Below are 22,314 nucleotides of genomic sequence, written 5' to 3' on the forward strand. Positions count from 1 at the left end.
CTATTTTCCTAATTTCAATTTAATAATTTATATCTTTAATACTTAGTATACGCTCTACTTTAATTTAATAATAAATCTTTTTTAAAATTTATATTAATTAAGCACTTGTAACTAGGCTGTCATTTGGTTCGGTTCTGGTCCTGAGTTTCTGAACCAAACCCAAAAGTGGGTCGGTTCGGTTTGGTCCCTAATATTGGAACTAGAACTGAAAATTAAACAGTTCTAATTCTCTAAACTGAAATCGAATCACGTTAAAGAAGAATTACTAATTATAATTAGATTAATATAAGTCTAATCTCATTTCTATTCAGATAATTAAATTATATAAAAGAATTTTTAACTATAATTAGATTTTATCTTTAAAAATATATTAAAATCTCTCTAAATTTTAGTAAATTAGATAAATAAATAATATAAAAATTATAATTAATTATTTAAATTATAATTTTCTATCTAATTATTAAGATATGCTAAAAAATAGATAAATAATAATAAATATTATAAAATAGATATAGAAATATATATATATATTTTTTCTAATAAATAAATTAACTATTAGCTATATAATATAATCTAAAAATTATAAATAAAAATAGAAAAGATATCATTATCATCTAAATAATTCTTAGATTATAATCTAAATATTAAGAATTTATTATAATATTTATAAAAATATCCAAAATAAAGTCCTAATTCAAAAGATATAAATTCAATTCATAAAAAGTTACTTTGGAAATGATTATCTAATTAGTAAAAATTGTAAAGAATTAGGATTAACTCTAAATTATTAATATTATTAATAGTAATCTACTAGTATTCAAATATTTAGATAAAATTAAATTAAAATCTAAATCGAACTAGACCCAAATAGGTTCTAAAAAACCATATAGTCCTAGACTTGGTGAACTGAACCACATCGGTTCACTGTATATAGGACCAGAACTGGACCATTCGGGTTTTAGATCGGTTTTGGTTCGATCTGAACCGAACCAAATGACAGCCTACTTGTAACACGGTCTGCCAGGACCGTGTCCGGGGGTGTCTAGATAGACTAGATATAGGTAAGTTGAAGCTTCACTGATTGATATTAATGCTATAGAGCAATGCTACTAGAAAGAGAATTATCAGTTTAGATTATATAGTTAAAGAAGACTTTAAGCTAAAGACTATTTAAAATTAAATAAAGTTATATTAAAGATTATTTAAAAGATATTACTTAATTTTCTTTTTTAGATAGAAAACCAAGTTTATATATCTAAATCTTTATTTTAAATTATTAATATCTAATCTAATTAGATAAAGGTAGGCTGTCATTTGGTTCGGTTCGGACCGAACCAAAACCGAACTGAAACCCGAATGGTCCGGTTCTGGTTCTATATACAGTGAACCAAAGTGGTTCAGTTCACTAAGTCTAGGACTATATGGTTTTTTAAGACTCATTTAGGTCTAATTCAATTTGGATTTTTAATTCAGTTTTATCTAAATATCTAAATACTAGTGGATTACCATTAATAATATTAATAAATTTAAAATTAATTTTAATTCTTTATAATTTTTATTAATTAAATTTCTAAAGCAGCTTTTTATAAGTTAAATTCTTATTTTTGTAAATTAAAGGTTTGTTTTAGATATTTTTATAAATATTATAATAAATTCTTAATATTTAGATTATAATCTAAAAATTATCTAAATAACAATAATATCTTTTTTATTTTTTATATCTATTTTTTTAAATTATATTATATAGTATATCTAATAGAGAAAGTATATCTATATTTCTATATCTATTCTATAATATTTATTATTATCTATCTATTTTTTGATATATCTTAACAATTAGATAAAAATTAGAATTTAAAGAATTAATTTGTAAGGCTCCTTGGCACTGCCAACCTCTAAATGCCAAAAAGTAATACTGAGGTAATTGGGCCATTGCCCAATTCCAGGGTTGGCACGCTTATAAGCCTCTGTGAGCCTGCAGCGCTCTCGCTGCTGCCAGGCCTCACATAATTCTAATTTTTCTATTATTTATCTATCTATTTTATTAAAATTTAAAGAGATTTTAATATATTTTTAAGAATAAAATCTAATTATAATTTAAAATTCTTTTATACAATTCAGTTATTTAAATAAAAAATAGATTACATTTAGATTAATCTAATTATAATTAGTAATTTATTTATTTATTTATTTATTCAAGTTTTACGACCTTACCCAGCTATAAGCTATAAAGATCACGTACCATTAGGGCTTCTAGAGATCTATTAGATGTCTAAATATCTACTCTTTTATAGTATTACTCTTAATTAGTTTTAAATATTATAGTTAATCTAACTTTTTTATTATCTTAAGCTGCTTATCTATATAGAGTAATTTAAGAGCTTTCTTAGGACTAATAAAGCTTTAGATCTTCTTTTAAAAGCTATATATATAGATATTATCTATTGATAATAGATTATTTAGCTCTATCATCCTTTCTCTTAAAGCTTTTTTAGATATTTTATTAGAAGACTTATTAAAGCACTTCTTACTAAATTCTTTTATTCTTATAGATTTGCTTTTTAAGCCTGTCTAATGATATTTTGTTAATCTTTTAAGGTGTTAATAGCCTTTATAAAGGTTAATAGAGCTTTAGTAGTTTTAGAATCCTTTAATATATATGGTTTTAAAATACTCTTTACTGTTGAAGATCTGTTAACTCTTATTTCTAAAAGATCTTTATATAAAGTTTTTTATTATTATTATTACTATATATATTAGAATAGTATATATTTAATGGTTTTTAATCTTTCTAAATAGCTTTTATGGCTGAAGATATTATATTTATTAATTTAATATAGATATACTATTATTAAAGTGTATCTAGTTTTAAATTGATATAGATATTATATTATTTATTTAAAGATATTAATAGCTGCTGGATTAATATATTATTCTAATGGTACAAGTTTCCAGAATAATAAAGGGAGGTTGATTCTCGACTTCACAGGCGTTGAGAGCTCGACAACTTGGACTAGCACTCAGAAGTCCGGCAAGGGGCTATGTCACAACCAGGCAACTCTTTCAGTCGACTTTGCGTTTGTCCATTTTCCCTGGACCCTACCCTCGGGTGGCCTTTCTTTATTGAATTGCTCAGTTCATGTTTTATTGTTTCTTGCTAGAATAATAGATACAGCGAAGAGAACATCAGCCATCCTCGGTTCAATTGTGTTTGCAGTGGCCATTTGTTTCCTTCTTGTGGCTGTCACTTGATTTGCCAGCTGTGCAGCACAGATCTAATTTAAGCCTTCGGAGGCCGTACTTCTTTCATGCGTAGTTTTGCGGTATGCAACGAGGTCTTGTTGTACACCATTACTCTCAAACCTCGAGCATCCAGCTCTGGCAAAGAAAACATAAGCCCTAGAACTGGTTTTACGTCCCTTTCTTCCGTATCATATGCCGTCATCTGCGGCATCTCGGGTCGGAAGAGCTGCGCGAGAGCGTGGTACATTTGCATATAGGCAAGACTATACATACAAAGTAGTGATAATTCTTGTCAGCTTGTCTCATATTTTCCATATGGAGATATTCTGGGTTCTCACTCTTTCCCCAAACATGTTCGTGACCCCTTGGAAAAGGGGACGAAGTGGCGGTGCATGGTTGCCAGCTTCGCTGGCTTGCAGAGCCAGCGCGACGGATTGAAGCTTCCAGGATCTGGGAAGACTTCAGGGTCCATATGTATCCAGTAGGGGGTCATGGAGATGGCAGTCTAAATATGCAAGGTGTGTTCAGCTCCAATTAAACAGGACAAATAAAACATGCATTGGTATTTATGGCATACCCCTTTTGGAATTTTCCAGTCTTTGAAGCTTAGCTCTGCATCGGGCGATACCCGCGGAAATCGGTTTAGGCTCCCGGCCGCTAGCCTACCATGAATAAGTTAATAGAAGTTTTTCGTATTTAAGCCAGGAAAAGGCATACCTCAACCCCTCCTTTATACATGCTGTCAAATACGGCACCCTTTCCATTTGTTGTAGGGAAGGGGCGGCCTGGGCTGCATCGCCTGCAAAAAGCGGCTCCAGAGCCCTGCGTAATGCCTCCTGCTGATCTTCATGCCGCAGCAAAAAGTAGACAATGATAGCCAGCGTCTGGGACACGTTATGCGTCCCAGCTTGCTGGATAAGCTGCCCTCCTGAGTTGGCCGTGAACTGTTGTAGAGAACATGAGAAAATGCTTACCTGAGATAACCGCACAAAGCCTTTTTCTCCAAGGATTGATGTGGCCTGGGTATCTTGGACAAGACTATCCATTACAGTTCTATCAGAGCGAGTTTTAGCTGTAGCCGAGGGCCGTGTTCGTGTAATTTGGATCTGTCGCCGGGATTTCTGCGAGTGATCAGTACGAGTCAGTTGTCATATCGGTAGGTCGATAGGCTCACGTCATCCCATATTCGCCAATTAGTCAACCTCTCCGTAAGTAGTTTGATAACTGGTGTGGTGATGGCTCTGTTTCATGGTTAATTATTTCTCTAAGTACTAGTTAGATTCATTCAACTGTTAAATATACCGCGCTATCCATGGAAGCTCCACAAGGAGCGGAACCGTCGTAAGGCCCATTCTTAATATTTCCCACCTACAAATTGTGTCAGAAAGTAATATTCGCTCTTTGTACAAGCCAAGTGTTGAGATCTATACCAACTTGCATTGTATTTCTCATCCTCTAGGAAGTTGCTAGGTTCTTCGTGAAAGATTGCGGAAGCCACGTCTACCGATACAATTATCAGCAAAGCCTGTCCAGCGATGAATTGAACTTACCAGTTGCCAAGGAGGCGAAAGCATCGTTGAGATTGACCGGATTGCCCGTGTTTGCTTCCGATTCTAGCCTTAAGGATAATTTTCGAACACGTTCCACGACCCTATATTCGACGCGACGAAGCCCTGATCTGGAAAAGAAAGGGTTCATTGGCGCTCGCACAATACGGTGGATATCGTGTGATATTGAAATAGCAGTGATGTCTAAATGCGACTCAGCCATATTAAGCAAAACTTCTTCCCCCTAGTAATCATAGTATGTTGATTTGGACGGGAATCTAGAAAGAAGGATGAATCCACCTACCGTCAAAGCCTGCTCCTTGCGTAAAACGACTGTAGGCATTGGACTTTCTCACAGCATGTGTTACAAAGAGCTGGTTATAGTAAAGGGGGTCTCGTATGTGGAGTTCTGTGGGAGTGACTCGAACGATCGGGCATGCACATGAACCATAAGCATTCAAATATTATCCAAAGAAAAAAGCTCATGATCAGGAGAGAATCTCACCATATCTCTGATGCATTTCCTCAATTTTTAGGTAATACTGGCCGCATTTAATCCAGTTATAGTAGAACTCGTACAAATATGTAGTACGGGCTAAAAATGGCCCGGGGAAAGCCGCAATTGGGCTTAATAGCACCCGGTACATGATTAAACCGAATAGGTAAGTCAAAATACCTTGCGAAATAGCAAATGCCCAGGGCATTATGGATATAGTGCCCATTGTGGTGGATTGGGATTGAGCTCAATGGAGAATGGCCGTAGGCTTCATTAAATACGTGAGTAGATGTATTCAGTCAACAGGTGAGTACTGGTACAGATGATACTTTCGCCAGTGTATGTAATTACGAAGTAGCGGTGTACAAACGATCGCACCCACAACTACCACATTACCAGGCCCACACCATGCATATTTTTGCTGCGAGAAATGCAAATTTAACTTTAACACTGTTCCACTGCATATGAACCCATTTCTCAGGCGCATCTACGACTGGTAGACAACATATAGACTGCACCCCATATCAGACCGACGTCCAAATTAAGTCATCTACTATTTCCCAGAAAAGCAGTGAGCTGCCGATGGAGACAGTATATCAAATTATTCCCGGATTTCTTCGTCAATTGCCCTCGAGCTAAGGTCTAACACATATGATCGGCCTGCAGTATGATTGATCATCGCCCAACGTAAATGACATATCATTATTGCTCGTACAAAGGTCAACGATTCATCGATCCTGATTTTTCACCGACAATATCAACAGCATACCGACTGCAGCAAAAGGGAGCATCCCCCCACCATTCGCAAAATTATCTCAAACGAATCACTTTTTCCATCTCCAGTCCTTCAACCAAAATACGACCACCGTAAGTAGGTAAGCTCATTCTTTCTGTGCTTGTAGAAGAAAAACAAAACTAATGATTGTCATCAAGTTAGAAATGGAGAAATACATCATAACTCTTGCTTTCATCGCCATCCTACACTACCCTTTTCAATGTTTTGTTCGATCTTTAAAATCTCTTCTCGCCGCGCGTGCTATGAACCTTCCCATTTTTTGGATGCCTATTCTACAAGATGGTGTGCTGTGGCAGCTGACGAAGCGATTCTACCGTCCGCTTATCTCACAGCTACCATTGCGGCTTCGACAGTCGGAGTGGTTTGACCTATGGTATCCTGACTGGCGATTTGTCGCTAAACATGAGCTTCACAAGAAGTATGGAGATGTGTTCCTGGTGGTCTCGCCGGGCAGCTTATCAATCGAAGTTGCCGATGCAGAGCTCGCAGCAGAGATCATTACTAGAAGCAAATATGACTTTGTGAAACCCAACTGGCCGTACTGTAAGTCTCATACCTGATATCCGGATATAGGGGACTATTATACAAATACTAAACTGTATCACCCTAGCTTTGTTGAACATATTTGGTGAAAACGTTGTCTCGGTAGGTCAATGGGATCTTCTGATTATCATAGACTCATTTGAGCTAAGCGGCGTTACCACACCAGTCTGGAGGAGCGACCTGGCGGCGGCACCGGAAGGCTACGGCTTCCCAATTTGGCAGCACTATCCACAAGCAAGTTTGGAGGAAGAGCCTCATCCTCGGGCAAGAATTACTCTCCATGTGGACGAATCACGGCGCCACTATCTCTACAGTCCCAAACATTTCACTGGATTTGGAATTCCTCGTCCTCCGTGTGATTCTCTCGGTGGGTTTTGGCGTCACTGTACAATTAAATCGGAAAACACACGAGTCGGATCCGCCGAACGTAGGGGGAATCTCTAGCTTTGCAGCAGCTATGGAACAAGTAATCACTAACTTAACTAAACTGCTGGTATTTCCTGACGGCATTCTGAAATATGGTCCAAGTAGCTGGCGGTCTGTCCACGGATCAGCTACTTGGGTTCGGACCTTCCTGGAGAATTTGATTTGGACTGAAACACGGAAGCAGAAGCAGAGCTTGACGTTTACTGGCCATTATCAAGAAGCCAGCAATATGCTGACTGGGCTGGTGAGACAAGGTATCTGTCACTCTGAAAGCCAAAAATACCGAGAGAAACAAGACCTTCTATCAGATGAAGAGGTCATGGGCAATATGTTTATCTTGGCATTTGCAGGCACCAATTCAACCGCTGATTCGTTGAAATATTCCCTTATACTCATGGCTTTGCACCCTGATATTCAACAATGGTTGATTCAAGACATTGATACGGCAATTGACTATGATGAAGACGCGGCGAATCCACTAGAATGGAGGGAGGAAATTCTATTACCCAAGCTGATTGCTCCATATTGTGTGATGGCAAGTTTTACGCCCTTATCTCGACTTACTACACAGTAGTGCGGTTTCTAACGCATTTTCCGTATAGATGGAAACATTACGCCATTATCCCCCATTGACTGCCATAAACAAGTCGACTGGTCGCAAATCACAGATTGTAACCTTGCATGGTTCCCCGTTTGTTATCCCAGAAGATGTCAATGTCAACATATCATTAAATGCATTGCATCACAATCCGAGGTACTGGGGGGAAAACGCATTAGTCTATCAGCCTCACAATTGGGACATAAGATGCAAGTGCGACTGGCCGGAAGGTATGGACAAAGATAAAGATGCTCAAGAGACGCTTGACATCACCTCTAGAGCTCCTCCTGTGAGAAGTCCTGTAAAGGGGTCCTACCTTCCATTCAGTGACGGTGCCCGTGGATGTCTAGGAAAAAGGTTCTCACAAGTGGAATTTGTGGCGATAGTGACCATGATTTTTCGACACTATCGAATAGAGCTTGCGGTGGGAGAATCAGAATCGTGGGAGGATGCCAGGTGTCGGACACAGGCCATCCTCAATGATAGTGCCTCTTCGCCGACGCTGTCTCTTCAGAGGCCCGTGCCGCTGCAGTTTGTGCGAAGGGGGCATTGAATGGCTGGGAAAGGTGTCTGGCGGCTTGTTGGACGGGACCGCCAGTGTGGAATGCCATGTACCCGAAAAGGAGTGTGATATTGTAATGAAGGCACTGACCAGTAGGTTCAGATGACTTGCATGAATTATCTATACACAAGTACTAAGCATAGCCAGTTGGCTAATAAAAATCACTGACCCGTTTCCTTCGCAATAACCTCATGTATACCCTATAAGAAGATGGCAATCAAACTTTACTCTGAACTACAACAAATAAAAAAGCTTCCATAGTCATTGCTCGCCTAGAGCTAAAATGGATATCTGCCAGGACGAGAAATTGAGATACTGGCTAGTGCTGGGCATGTCCAATAGAATCAGATGATTGATTGAAGGTATTCTGATCGGATGAGCGATCTCAGGGGTCTCGACATTTGAACTATGGGGTGTTATTCAAAGTAAATCGGAACACTGCCTAATTACTCGAAGGCTTCTCTATCCAATCCACCATGGAGACGCTGTGATAATTGGCGTTGTTCCTAAGGTCGGCTTGTCTAATATCAGGGGGGCGCGGGGGGTCGGGGTTCGGGGTAGGGGGAGGGCGGGTCGGGCGAGGTCCTCTCCAGCTTTCACTTCCCCCTCCTCCGCTCTCCCTCTACCGTCCACGATTGCCAGATCTATCCTTCCTATTATCCTAACTTAGATTCTCACTCCACCTCTTATCTCTAGTCGCCTTCATGCAGTCATCCTAATCAGAACAAACACTAAGCCTATTAAATCTAGAGACTTCTCATCAAATCGTTCTGATCAGAACAAATATTAAGTATATAGAATCTAAAAGCTTATATTAAGTCATTCTAACTAGGATAAATATTAAGTATATAAAATCTAAAGACTTATATTAAATCATTCTAATTAGAATAAATATTAAATCTATTAAATCTGAAGGCTTATATTAAGTCATTCTAACTAGAATAAATATTAAATATATAGAATCTGAAAGCTTATATACAGTTATTATAACTAGAACTAAAACCAAGTATTAAGATAAATAAGCTTATATTAATATTATTCTAATTAGAACTAATATTATATTTAAAAAATTAGTAATCTTATTAAAGCTATTATTAATTATAATTTTATAATATTAAATATCTAAATTAAAAAGCTTATAATAAATATAATCCAAATAAAAATAAATAAATAATTATAAAATAAATAGATTTAATCAAGCTTTATTCTTATAAGAGATTGTAACACGGTCTGGCAGGATCGTGTCCGGGGGTGTCTGGATAGACTCGATGTGGGTGAGTTAAAGCTTCACCGATTAATATTGATATTATAGAGCAATGCTACTAGGGAGAGAGTTATCAGTTTAAGTTATATAATTAAGGAAGACTTTGAGCTGAAGACTATTTGAAGCTAAGTAGACTTATATTGAAAGTTATATCAAAAATTATATAAAAGATATTGTTTAGTTTTCTCTTTTTAGATAAGAAATTAAGCCTATATATCTAAGTCCTTATCTTAGATTATTAATATCTAATCTAACTAGATAAAGACATATATAGCGAGATAAGGAGTACTGACATCATATCTAGGATCTTATAGTATCAATTGTGATATATTATAATTGCCTCTGGGGTATCCCTGAGTCCCCCGGTCCTGCCGGATTAGGCTTGAACATGCTCCCTGGGTCTATTCCTGTTACAGAGATAGATATTAATTATTCTATAAATAGATTTATATTAAATTTATTATGATTAATTATAATTATCTAACTAATAGTTATAAATTTAGATCTAATAATTATTTTAAAGTAAAGTGTGTCTTATATTAGATAAAAAAAAAAGAAAAAAAGATTCATAATAATTAAAGATTATTAATTATTATAATATATTATTTATTTAGAATATTTATATTATATAAATTTATTTAATAATATATTAACTATATTCTCTATTAAAATCTTTTATTATTATATCTATAAGTCTTATATGAATCATCTTAATTATATTAAGTTTTTTACTATAGATTATTATATATATAATAAGATTCTAAATTAAACTAGATAGATTTATTATATTAATATACTGATCTTTATCTTAATCTAGTTTATCTATCTTATTATTAGTAATAGATACTTTATATAATTTATAAAATTCTGAATTATAGATCTTTATAATAGCTAACTCTAGCTAAAATTATAATATAATAAAGTAATCTTTTTTTAACGTAATCGGACACCCACCCGCCACTGACACCCACCCGCCAGTTTCTCTCCGAGCGCGCGATCTATATTGATTTCAAAGCTCAATTTCTAACTAAAAATGATAATTATATACAAAAAATTAATTATTAATATAATTAGAGCATTAAGGCTTTCTATATTCTCAAATTTCATATTTATTACACTGAAATTAGTAGTATATACGCGCTTATAAGGCTAGTAGCTCAGGCTTAACTAAAGCAATAATATCAATTTAAGATGTTTCAATCTAATCTAGTATAAGTGTCTAAACTTCCTCTCTAATAATTCCTTACTTATAAAATATCTACTTTCTAGATCATCTATATTTTTACTTCTCTTTCTCATTTATAATCTATAAATCATAAGCTTCCTTTTATATAATAAAAAGCTTATTAATACTTATTTTATAAGCTTTTAATATCTAATTAATTATTTTATTAATAACTTCAAAGAGATTCCTTATATATCAGCTTATTTGTCTTTTAATTATAGTTAATTAACACTTAAATTAATATAGATTTTAAGATATTTATAAGTAAGATGATTAAGTATTACTTAATTAATTTAAAGAAAAGATTAGAGTTCTTAATTAGATAGTAAATTATTAATAAACTTAATCTAAATTAAATAATATTAATTTAGTTACTGTAAAGCTATTTTAAATAATATTAGCTTTATATACTATCATATGAGTCTTTAGAAATATAGTAAGAAAATCAATTTTATTAATATAATTAAATTTAAGCTTTATTCACTATTTAATAAGCTGTCTATATTATTATTTTAAAATAGTAAAACAGCTGACATTAAAAGATTATAAAAGATAAAAGAAATATAGAAATATATAAATTAGAATAATATTATTCTTAGTACATATATAATTAAATTTAGTAATTAAATAACTTCTATGATCATCAAGAATAAGCATTTAATATCCTTCTATTTTTTAATTTATAATATGAAAAATAAAGTAATACTTAAATCAATGCATTCTAATATTATTTATTATCCATTCAGTATCATTAATAATGATTTTTTAATTAATTAAAAGAATGTCAAATCAGCTATACTATATATATTTTATAGCTTTAAAAATCATATATAAAGATAAAGTCTATCTAAAAGAATTAATTGCTTCAATTATAATTACTTATTCTTAATTATCAGACTATAATAGATATAGTCTACTATATTAATCATTTCCAGTTATAACTTTAATAATGATATAAAGCTTCATAATAAAGCTAATCTTATTAAAGTTATAAATATCTTTTAATAAGATATTATACTACAATATAATCTCTTATATATAATCAAAATATTCTTTAATTATCTTTAGATCTTCATATTTAGCACACTCATAGTTATATCTTTATAAAAATCTTAATTTAAGCTCTAAGCAATATTTAATAAATTGATATATCTATTTTTTATTAATTTCTTGATTACTATATTAAGAAAGCAGAATATTAACTATATCTTATACTATAGATAGCTAGAAAAGTAATCCTCACTTATTTAAATCTAAGATTTATTTAATAAGCAATTTCTCTTCAAATTTAGTCAATTTATAGCTATTAATACATTTTTCAGTCTTTTATTGGATACCCTTAAGTCGATTTTAGAGAGTTATATATAGAATATTATAAATAGCTACCATTTAATGAATATTAAAAATCTTTTTATTTTTTAAATCAGAAATAACTAATTAAATCTTGTTCTCAATCTTAATAGATTTTTATATTAATTTATCTCAAATTAGTAGCATATTAACGCGTTAAAGTTATAAAGTCAATATAGAACGCGCGCTCGGAGAGAAACTGGCGGGTGGGTGTCAGTGGCAGGTGGGTGTCCGATTACGTTATTAAATTTTAATCAGCTTAGATAATATATATTATATTCTTTATATATATTATTTATATCTATATATTTATATATCTATATCTCTATCTTTAGAATAAATATTTAAAAAATACTCTATATTTATATTTATTTATGATTATCTTAATTAAAAATACTCTTTCTATATTATATATTAATATTTCTATATCTTTTTCTATATAATTAAATATTTAAAATCTATAGTTAACTATACTATATTTATCTTTAATTAATCTATTTTAATATTCTATTATAGCTATCACTAGATAACTAAACTACTATATAAATAATTAATATTTCTTTCTTCTAATATTTCTAGACTATTTCTTAGATATACTTTTTAATATCTTATATTATAGATATCTCTTTAGATCTATAAAATTAAGTAAAGCTATATTAACTAGATATATTCTAAATTTATCTAGATTATATAATAATTATTTAGAAATATCTTAGTCATCTAATTAATTATCTAATTAATAAAAAAAATATTGCTTACTTAATAAAGAGTTATTATATATGAAAAGTGTAGTAGATTTTATTATTCAACTATCTTCTAGCTCTTTACTCCTATATAAACTAAGATCATTTCAAATAAGTATATTATATACTATCTATTATAACTCTATCTAATATAAACCCTGAGATTATTTTCTATTTACTATTCTTAGTAGGTTAGAAATCTATTTATAAGATATTATTAATTATATTTTAATTTATAATTATAGAATAGCTTTTAATTTTTGTAATGCCTCTATTTGAATGTATAGAGGTTGGTGTTGATTCTATATAGTTGTCACAAGAATCGATAAACCATGACCAATGAATGTTATAGCAGACGCTATTATATAAGCAGCTAATAAGGAAGTACATAGGTACTATATATATAAACAATATGTATGGAAAATAGGTACTAAATAGAGACTGTTCAGAGAGCAATAGTGGACAAAATTATTATTTCTATTTAAATCTATTTTAATATAGAGTTTAATATATTTATTTATATTAATAAATTAAGATAAATAAGGGCTGAAATCACTTTTATATTTAAAAAAAAAAAGATTTAATAGATTGATTAGTCTTTATAATAGAATTATTAAAAAGAATTTAATTTATTGTTATATAAATCTAATTTATAATTATAAGGTCTAAAAGAATAGATTTGAAAATAAGATTTGTAATAAGATTGAGAGTTAGATTTATTAGGATTAAAGATATAGAAAGAATAGAATCTAAAGGAGATTTTAAAAAGATAATAACTATTACTATTAGATAAGATGAATAGGAAGCTCTATAAAAATCATTATTATTATCTAATTTTAGTGAATTTATATTGTGATAAACTTTTTTTTATCCTTTTAAAGGAGTAGTATTATTATTAAAAGAATAAGAGTAATAGTATATATAATATTTATTTTTCTTAATTTTTGATTTACTAGTCTTTACAGTTTCTAATTTAAAAGAATTATTTTTAGAGATATTACTAGTTTTTATGTCTCATATTTCTAGATTAAGTCTTCTGATTATCTGAAGATTAATAGTTATATTATTAAGAAAGTATAGCTGAATAGCTTTTTAAATATAAACTATGAATTGAAAAGAAATCTTTGATATATTAATATAAAATATTATATAAATATAAGAATCTATTTTTAGATATTAATAATACTTCTATTTATATAGAATGCATATCTTTTATATTATATTATTAGAGTGGAGATTGTTAATATAAAATTTAAAAGCTTTAGTTATTAAGTTTTAAATATAAATTTAACACTAGATAAGATATTTAGATATCTTATTATGTTTGTAAGAAGATTAGATATAAATAGAGAGAGATTTGATACTATTAAATATATTATAGGAATATTAACTATAAAAGAATGAATCTTTATAGCTGCTAGTTAGGATATATTTTATATAAATAACTTTGATAGATGAGAAAATGTAGAAGATAATATAAAGAGATAATATATTTAAATTTAAAAAATCTTTAAGTTTTAAAAAATATTTATTAGATCTTTAAAAGCTAAATATATTCTGATAAATCTAATTAATATATATATTTTTTTTTTACTTTTTAATAAAAGCTTTACACCTTTTAAAGATTTATTTATAAAAATAGAAGTAATTAATATATTAATAAGAATAAATATATAAATTAAAATCTTAGGATTTGTTGATATATTAGAATGATTAAAAAGATAAAGCTAATAATCAGTAGTTATAAGAGTTTATTTGATGGTATATATAATATATTCTAAATCAATATATAATAATAATTTAGATTTAAGAATGATAGTCTATGAATTATCAGTTTATTTCAGTATTTAAAGCTAAATGTTCTTTTTAAAGAAGAATAGAGATATAAAAAAAAGATTCTGAATTATAAAGAAGAATTTAAAGAATAAATTTAATATTAAAATAAATAAAAATTTCTAAAATATTATAAACTAGTGTTAAAATCAAAATATTTTTAAATATTATTTTAAAGCTTATTCGAATTTATTTAAATGTGAGGAATAATAGTCTAAGTATTGATATATTGAATACTTTAGGTAATAAATAAAGTAGATATAGTAGGGATATAAAGAATAGCTAGAGGGATAAAATAATATGTAGTAATTATCTATAAATATTTCAAAATATTAATATTTTTAAATATTATCCAAAAATAGTATTAAAAATGTAAAAAATATAATAAATAACTATTTAGAGATTAAAAATCAAGAAAATCCATTTATAATAACAGTAATAATCTTAAAGAAGCTAAAAGATAAGAATATAGAATTCAAAGCTATATTAAGAAAAAAAAATTATAAGATAACAAAAAGGTGAGATTTATACACTATCTAATAAAATATAAATATATTAAATTATATTTTTTTTCTACTATTAGAGAAAATAAATTCAATATTATAAAGTATATCATTTTATATATAAATATCTTTATTATTATATTAAATTGATATTTATAATTTATATAGATTATAATAGTTAAAAAGATCTATCTAATAATATTAAATAAAACATGAGACCATGTCTTTTAAAAAGAAGAGATAGTTATAATATCTCTATTTAAATGTATAGAGATTAATATTAATTCTATATAATATATATAATATGGATGCTAGTGAGTTATATATTTAAAGATATCACTTATAAATACTGGGCTAAATTCTCATAGTAAAAGGGGATAGCAAATAGCTATCTATACGCAGAGCACATACTATTGAAGCCTTATTCGACATAGGAATCAATATATTCACGCTCTACCAACCCTAGCCCTTACAATTTTGCTGAAAGATTAATATTGAATTTAGATATTATATTATTATATATAGTTAATCTCTATATTAATATCTATTAAGAAGCTTTAATAGATTTATAATCTATATAATTAAAATAAATAGAGCTAGATCTATATATATAATTAGTTTAACTTATTAGTAAAACTATTTTAATAAAATATTAGATAAATTTCTACTATTAATTAACTATTAATTCTAGATTAATCTATAGTTTATTATATTATTTAATTCTCTTAAAAACTATTAGATTCTATTTACTTATCTTTTTAATTAGAATATATCATTTTAAAATAATCTGCTATAAGAATTATTATAAGTTAAAGCTTATAAGTATCTAGAATAAAAGCTATTTTTAATAATTTCTAAATAATTTTTTAAGAAGAAGATATTAGCTTTAATATACTATAATATTTATTATTATCTATATAATAAATTTTATTTTAATAAAATTAGCTAAAAATTATTTTAGTTTTAATCCTTTATAGATTTAAAAGAAAGCTATATTAAATTAATTAGTTTTTTTTTTAATTTTAGTATTATCTAATCTAACTAAAGGCTAATATTGGTATGACTAGTTTTAGAACTTTATTTATAGTATTAAGACTGTGGTTAATATATATCATGCTTCACTCTTTTATAAATTCTAAATCCAGTTTTAAAAAGTTCTAAATCTTAGTTATATTATAAGCTAGATAGAGTATATTTTTTACTTCATTAATTCTAATCTAATAATTTAGTTAGCTGCAATTCTATCTTTTAATAGAATATAATAGATCTATTAGATATTTATTTATGATTAATTGATTATTATCAATTCTATAGCTATTTTAAAAAATATTTATTAGTATATATTCTTTATTTATTATCTTTTTATCTATCTTTTTATTTAATATAGGGACTTTATTATAATTAATTAGAGCATTATTATTAAATCTTTATTAATTAAATTACTAAAGCCTTTATTTCTTTTAATAGAGATATTCTATTTAGTCTAAAGATTCTAATAAGAGATAATCCAATTTATTCATTATTATATTTTATAACTTTATAAAGAGATTAAGAAATAATGATTATTAATAAAGACATTTAAGAGTGATCAATTTCCTTTTAATTATCTAAAATGATTCTAAATTAAATTTAAATATAGTCTCTTAGAACTGATAATAATCTATATAGCTAACTTATCATATCTTAATTCTTTTCTTAAAATAATCATTCTTAATTAGTGATATTTAATTATTATATATTCTAATCTTTTATTTCTATTATCAGGCTTATTAAAAGAGAGAGTTTCTTCTTATAATACCATTATAATACATCTTCTCTAAAATTAGAATCTTTAATCAATAGGCTATTTTTAATGCTAAATGATTAAAAACTTATATCAAAAGATTATAAAATAAATCCTAACCATCCTAATAAATATAATTAACATAACTTTTAGTATTTCTTCTATTACTAAGCTATCATAATAGTAACTATAATTAATGCTTAACTTAACCTTTAAATATTCTAAAGATTATTAAACTAGATCATTTATCACTAATAAGCTTTAACTATAACTGATCTTATTGATTCAAGAAAGATCCATTATCCAAAGCATCATATAATAAATTATTATTAAAATAAATATATGCTTAAGCAGCTTATTTATAATCTTAATAATCAATAAATTTTATTGATAATTATCTTTTATATTAATTATAATTAGTTATTACATAGTATATATCCTATTTAATAGAATAGAATCTATTTTTTCTATATTCTATTATCTCTTTCTTCTATTTCCCTAAAATCTATAATATCTCAATCTAGCAAGAAAAAGACTCATATCAATCCTTATCATTTTCAAATCTAGATTTTTATCGCATTTTAAACCTTAACTTTAAATTTATTTAATATTATCTTTATACTCTCTATCTCTTTCTTTTTAATCTTATCTATCTGATTTTAGAAACAACCTAGTTCCTTTTTAATTAAGTAAAAAAGATAATTTTTCTTTTTTAATCTATCTCATTCTTTTATTAAAAATATATTAATTATTACTATTTCTATTAACTTTAATTGCCACTTTTTTTTCTCTTTCTTAAAATGACTATAGCTAATTACTTTATATCAATTAAAGACTATAAGTTATATTAATAATAGAATCAGCTTATAGTTTTTATTAAATATCTATAAGCTATACACCCTATCAACAGATACTATTTCTTAATCTATTCTTACTAATCATTTATAATCCTTTAGTCTTTTTAAAACTTTATTTTAATTACTATTAAAGAACTGATTTATCATATTCTATATCTAGATTATTACTATAGTCTCACTCTTTTTATTAAATAGCACAGATAAGATACTAATTACAAACTGCTTATCAGTTTAATATTATATAGTATTATATAATAGCTTATATATATTTAATATCCTAATTACTCTAATCAATATAATCTTTAAATTAGATTTAATAAATAGAAACTCTTAATCTTTTAATAATCATTCTATCAGTTAATCTAATAATCTTTTTAATTAACCACTGTCTTCTATCTTTAAAAGTGAGTTATATCATATAGATATTATAAATTAATTAATTAAAGATATTTTTAAAGATAATCTATTAAGTGATTTTAATAATAATATAAAAGATTAGGCTGTCATTTTGGTTCGGTTCAGACCGAACCAAAACCGATCTGAAACCCGAATGGTCCAGTTCTGGTCCTATATACAGTGAACTGATGTGGTTCAGTTCACCAAGTCCAGGACTATATGGTTTTTTGAGGCCTATTTGGATCTAATTCAATTTAGATTTTTAATTCAGTTTTATCTAAATATTTAAATATTAGTGGATTTCCATTAATAATATTAAAATATTTAGAATTAATTCTAATCCTTTATAATTATTATTGATTATATAATCATTTCTAAAGCAGCTTTTCATAAATTAAATTCTTATTTTTTGAATTAGGATTTTGTTTTAGATATTTTTATAAATATTATAATAAATTCTTAATATTTAGATTATAATCTAAGAATTATTCAAATAGCGATAATATCTTTTCTATTTTTTATTTATATTTTTTGAATTATATTATATAGAAGAAAATATATATATATATTTCTGTATTTATTCTATAATATTCATTATTATCTATCTATTTTTTTAGTATATTTCAATAATTAGATAGAAAATTATAATTTAAATAATTAATTCTAATTTTTATATTATTTATCTATCTAATTCATTAAAATTTAGAGAGATTTTAATATATTTTTAAAGATAAAATCTAACTATAATTAAAAATTCTTTAATATAGTTTAGTTATCTAAATAAAAATCAGATCAGACTTAGACTAATCTAACTATAATTAGTAATTCTTCTTTAACATGATTCAGTTTCAATTTAGAGAGCCAGAATCATTCAGTTTTCAGTTCTGGTTCCAATATTAGGGACTAAACCGAACCGACCCACTTTTGGGTTTGGTTCAGAAACTCAGGACCAGAACCGAACCAAATGACAGCCTAATCCTGTATTTGAAGTGTATTTTGCTAGTTTTAGCAGCTAAGCTAACTCTCTTTAATTAACTGAAAGATTGGAAGACTTTATCTATTATTGGTCTTATTCTAAGGGCTTATATATAGTATTATTATTATATTATTAGTATGGCTAATAATATTTATTAAATCTTTTCTATTAAAGGCTATATTGAGGCCCTTATAGAAAATTGGCTGAATTAATTGAGCTTAGAAAGACTAGATAGAAGTAAATGGGCAATAGCTGTAAGTAATAAATTTTTGAAAGATATTATTGTATTTGGTTAGATTAATTATATATCATCTAGTGGCTGAATTAATCTTTGTGGTGTCCTATCAGGTGGAGAATCCCATTAGCGTTAATAGATACGCAATGTCATACACAAATAAATCACAAAGCTTTGATCCCTTGAAGAAATAGATAATGAATAAATAATGCCGTGATCTAAGCCTTATGTGGAATAAGTGATAATTATAGCGTCGCTAACTGCACGTACTGAGCTTGCCGCGCCCATTGCTTTGTTCGTTTTAACGCAACTGTAGCTGCGCGTTGGTTGCTCCGATTAATATATAGGTATCGTCGGTTGGGGACATGTGGATCTGAGGGGGATCGGCAATATTAATTACAGTGGCACTGAAGTAGTTTTAATCACTTTTAGCACATTAGTGGATGGCCTAAAGCAGCGTAATCCCGATGTCAATGAGTGAAGAGTATTGCGGTCGATTTTGTTCAAATTGGTTTGTATAAGGGCATGAAAGGCTGCATGAATGACATTTGGGACAGTTTTCCGAACCACAACTAGCCATTGGTAACTACCTGTCCTTGAATTGAAGACACAGCTGTTGCACTAAAGACTTGCATAATTCCGCACCATACCGGTTAACTGCATACAGGGGTGTGTTGCCCTCGCGACACGCTTAACTGCCAAAATCGGAGCAGAAGAACAATCAGATGTCAGTGGGCTCACGCTTACAACTATAAAAGCGGTAGAAGTTAAGGCGGAAGTAACTAGGTAGATTTGGTGGGAGGAACAAGGAATTTTTACAACACTCAATACACACACACATCCAATATTCAAAAAGTACCTCCCCAATTACGTGACATCAGAACAGAAACGAAAGAATACACTGGGCTAATGCCTACACGCCTATTGCGTTTTACAGTGACGCCTTTTGTGACAATATCCACACCGTATTTCTGACCATATCATGGGTTGTGAACTGCCTCTGAATGTATCAGCATTTCATTTAATCGCAAATCCTGCTCCATCACTCTGCTCTTAAGCTTAAACAATCATAAAAGGCATTCAATGATCTTCTTGCCCTATTTCCCCAGCATAGAAACGCGGTACGAGCAAATCAACTATTTTAGCTAAGGCTGCCAAGTGGCTAGAGCAATTTGTATCTAAAAATAAAGCTAAGCACGCTCTATTCAAGAGGTAAGCCTGTCAAGTTAATAGAATCAGGCAGAAACAATCGATTCATCATAGGCGTAGAAGTAAGTGTTGGAGGACGTTCCCTTGAATCCCTCATGTCTTACATAACGATAGCTCTTCGCTCTTAGCGTGTGCATAAGAAACATCCACCCGCTGGAAAGAGTTCCGGGCAAGTAGGAGCAGCCTTCGTGTATGGTCATCGAAAGTAAAGACTTGAGTCGCATAATGAGTTGTCACATTTGATACCTGTGTGATATCTGGCTACCTGTAGGTAGTAATCTGCCACTTCGACGCCCTGTAGCTGCATATCTACCCCGGCAGCTAAATTCATCGCATCGGACTGGGCCAATGATTCAGCTGATTTTTACTCGATCCCCAGTTTCTCACAAAGCACCATTCCTTCTCTGACAGCCTCTACGAACGAGATGATGAACGTGTTCCTAAGAAGCTTGAATATTGAGGCTTTACCAACATCAGTATTTCCAAGGTCGATGTCCGCGCGGCTAATGACACCAACTGTATATGCCTTCACTCTTTGGACATCTTCGACGGCTCCCGCGAAGATGATCACAAGCTGCCCAGAGTCCGCCGTTGACGGAGGACCAAAGACAGGATAGGCAACATAGGTAGCCCTATAAGACCGAAATTTTTCGTTGATCCAGCCAGCGGTATCCGGATGGATCGTGGAGCAATCGACGAAGAGCTTTTCCGTTACGTCGCCGCTCCCGACAGCGGCCTCAACCATTTCCTTGACAGCTGTGTCGTCTGCAAGGCAACTAAAGATCATATCTGAGGGCTGCACGGCTTTGTGGATCGAATTTGCCATTTTGACGTGGCCAACTGTTTTCGAAACTGCGGTAGCTCTAGTGGACTGGTCTCGCAAGCCAGTGTCATGTTATTATTAACTCAAGAGTTGTCTTTCAGGGTCAGGTATGCCGCAGGAGTGAAGACTATTGATTGTTTCTTAAAGGCTAAAACGACTATGACCTTTACACTCATACCCTAAATCAAATGTTCTGCTTTTCCCTTTGCCTGTTATTTTGCATGGCTGGTGAGGCAACGCAGTATGAAACCCAGTGGGGCGGGTTTCTGCTTTCCCCTCATGCTGCAACAAGAGATAAGCCAATTATTTGGTCATTGTAAAAATAGGCTCCACATTACTTACAGACTGAGGCTCGAAGATAATCCTAAGCACGCCTCGGGCTTCTTCGGAACATAAGCCCTTTCGATGGATTTCAGTCCTCGTGGGTTCGAGCACTTCTGACTTCACTACAACTCGACCGCAGTAGGTGGGGGTTAATAAATGTTGATTATGTCTATCTGGTCCCGTCCCCCGCTTGGTGTTGTGCTTTTTATGCTTGTATTCAAGTGCCCAATTGGGCATCGAGTCAGCTTCGAGTCGGCCTCCAATCTATCAAAATACACCAAGAGGACGACGGCATCTTCCACCTTCAGGAAAATTCGTGGAGAGCAACCCATTACGGCCAACTCAGCTGTTTGCGAAAATGAGCCAGCACAATGCAGGTCATACAGACTTTGTCGCCTTAAAAGGTAAGGAGCACTCAATTAAACGTACGTCAAGGTATAATAACCAAGGCCTCTTAACGCCAAGGTCAGATGTGATGGCGCTACACCCCGCTACGGTTATTGTATCTTACGGCATCAACATTGTATTTATACACGTGATAGCCGATACATGTCGGAATTTTAACCACTAGACCAAAAAATG

The 22,314-nt window shown here is 30.1% G+C and overlaps 3 protein-coding genes across 3 annotated transcripts; 1 reads left to right on the top strand and 2 right to left on the bottom strand.

Moving 5' to 3' along the window:
* Nucleotides 1-3,131: 3,131 nt before the first annotated feature.
* On the bottom strand, nucleotides 3,132-5,582 carry BGW36DRAFT_383042 (cytochrome P450). Its single transcript, XM_046216622.1, has 11 exons — nucleotides 5,296-5,582; nucleotides 5,095-5,226; nucleotides 4,794-4,994; nucleotides 4,674-4,743; nucleotides 4,546-4,611; nucleotides 4,418-4,484; nucleotides 4,218-4,364; nucleotides 3,961-4,163; nucleotides 3,821-3,905; nucleotides 3,582-3,748; nucleotides 3,132-3,506 (listed from the first exon to the last, which is right to left on the bottom strand). The coding sequence occupies exons 1-11, from the start codon at nucleotides 5,510-5,512 to the stop codon at nucleotides 3,281-3,283; spliced, it is 1,581 nt and encodes a 526-aa protein (XP_046070784.1). The 5' UTR covers nucleotides 5,513-5,582; the 3' UTR covers nucleotides 3,132-3,280.
* A 564-nt stretch (nucleotides 5,583-6,146) lies between these two features.
* On the top strand, nucleotides 6,147-8,583 carry BGW36DRAFT_463179 (cytochrome P450). Its single transcript, XM_046222201.1, has 5 exons — nucleotides 6,147-6,161; nucleotides 6,220-6,625; nucleotides 6,693-6,727; nucleotides 6,792-7,580; nucleotides 7,654-8,583. Exons 2-5 carry the CDS (start codon nucleotides 6,226-6,228, stop codon nucleotides 8,200-8,202), a joined length of 1,773 nt encoding a protein of 590 aa, XP_046070785.1. The 5' UTR covers nucleotides 6,147-6,161; nucleotides 6,220-6,225; the 3' UTR covers nucleotides 8,203-8,583.
* Nucleotides 8,584-20,949: 12,366 nt separating this feature from the next.
* Nucleotides 20,950-21,453, bottom strand: BGW36DRAFT_299500 (uncharacterized protein; the record flags this gene model as incomplete). Its single annotated transcript, XM_046211540.1, has 1 exon — nucleotides 20,950-21,453. A coding segment is annotated over one exon (504 nt), but the record flags the coding sequence as incomplete, so codon positions are not given.
* Nucleotides 21,454-22,314: the final 861 nt, after the last annotated feature.

Source organism: Talaromyces proteolyticus (assembly GCF_021365285.1).
Source record: "Talaromyces proteolyticus strain PMI_201 chromosome Unknown BGW36scaffold_8, whole genome shotgun sequence".
Classification (NCBI taxonomy): domain Eukaryota; kingdom Fungi; phylum Ascomycota; class Eurotiomycetes; order Eurotiales; family Trichocomaceae; genus Talaromyces; species Talaromyces proteolyticus.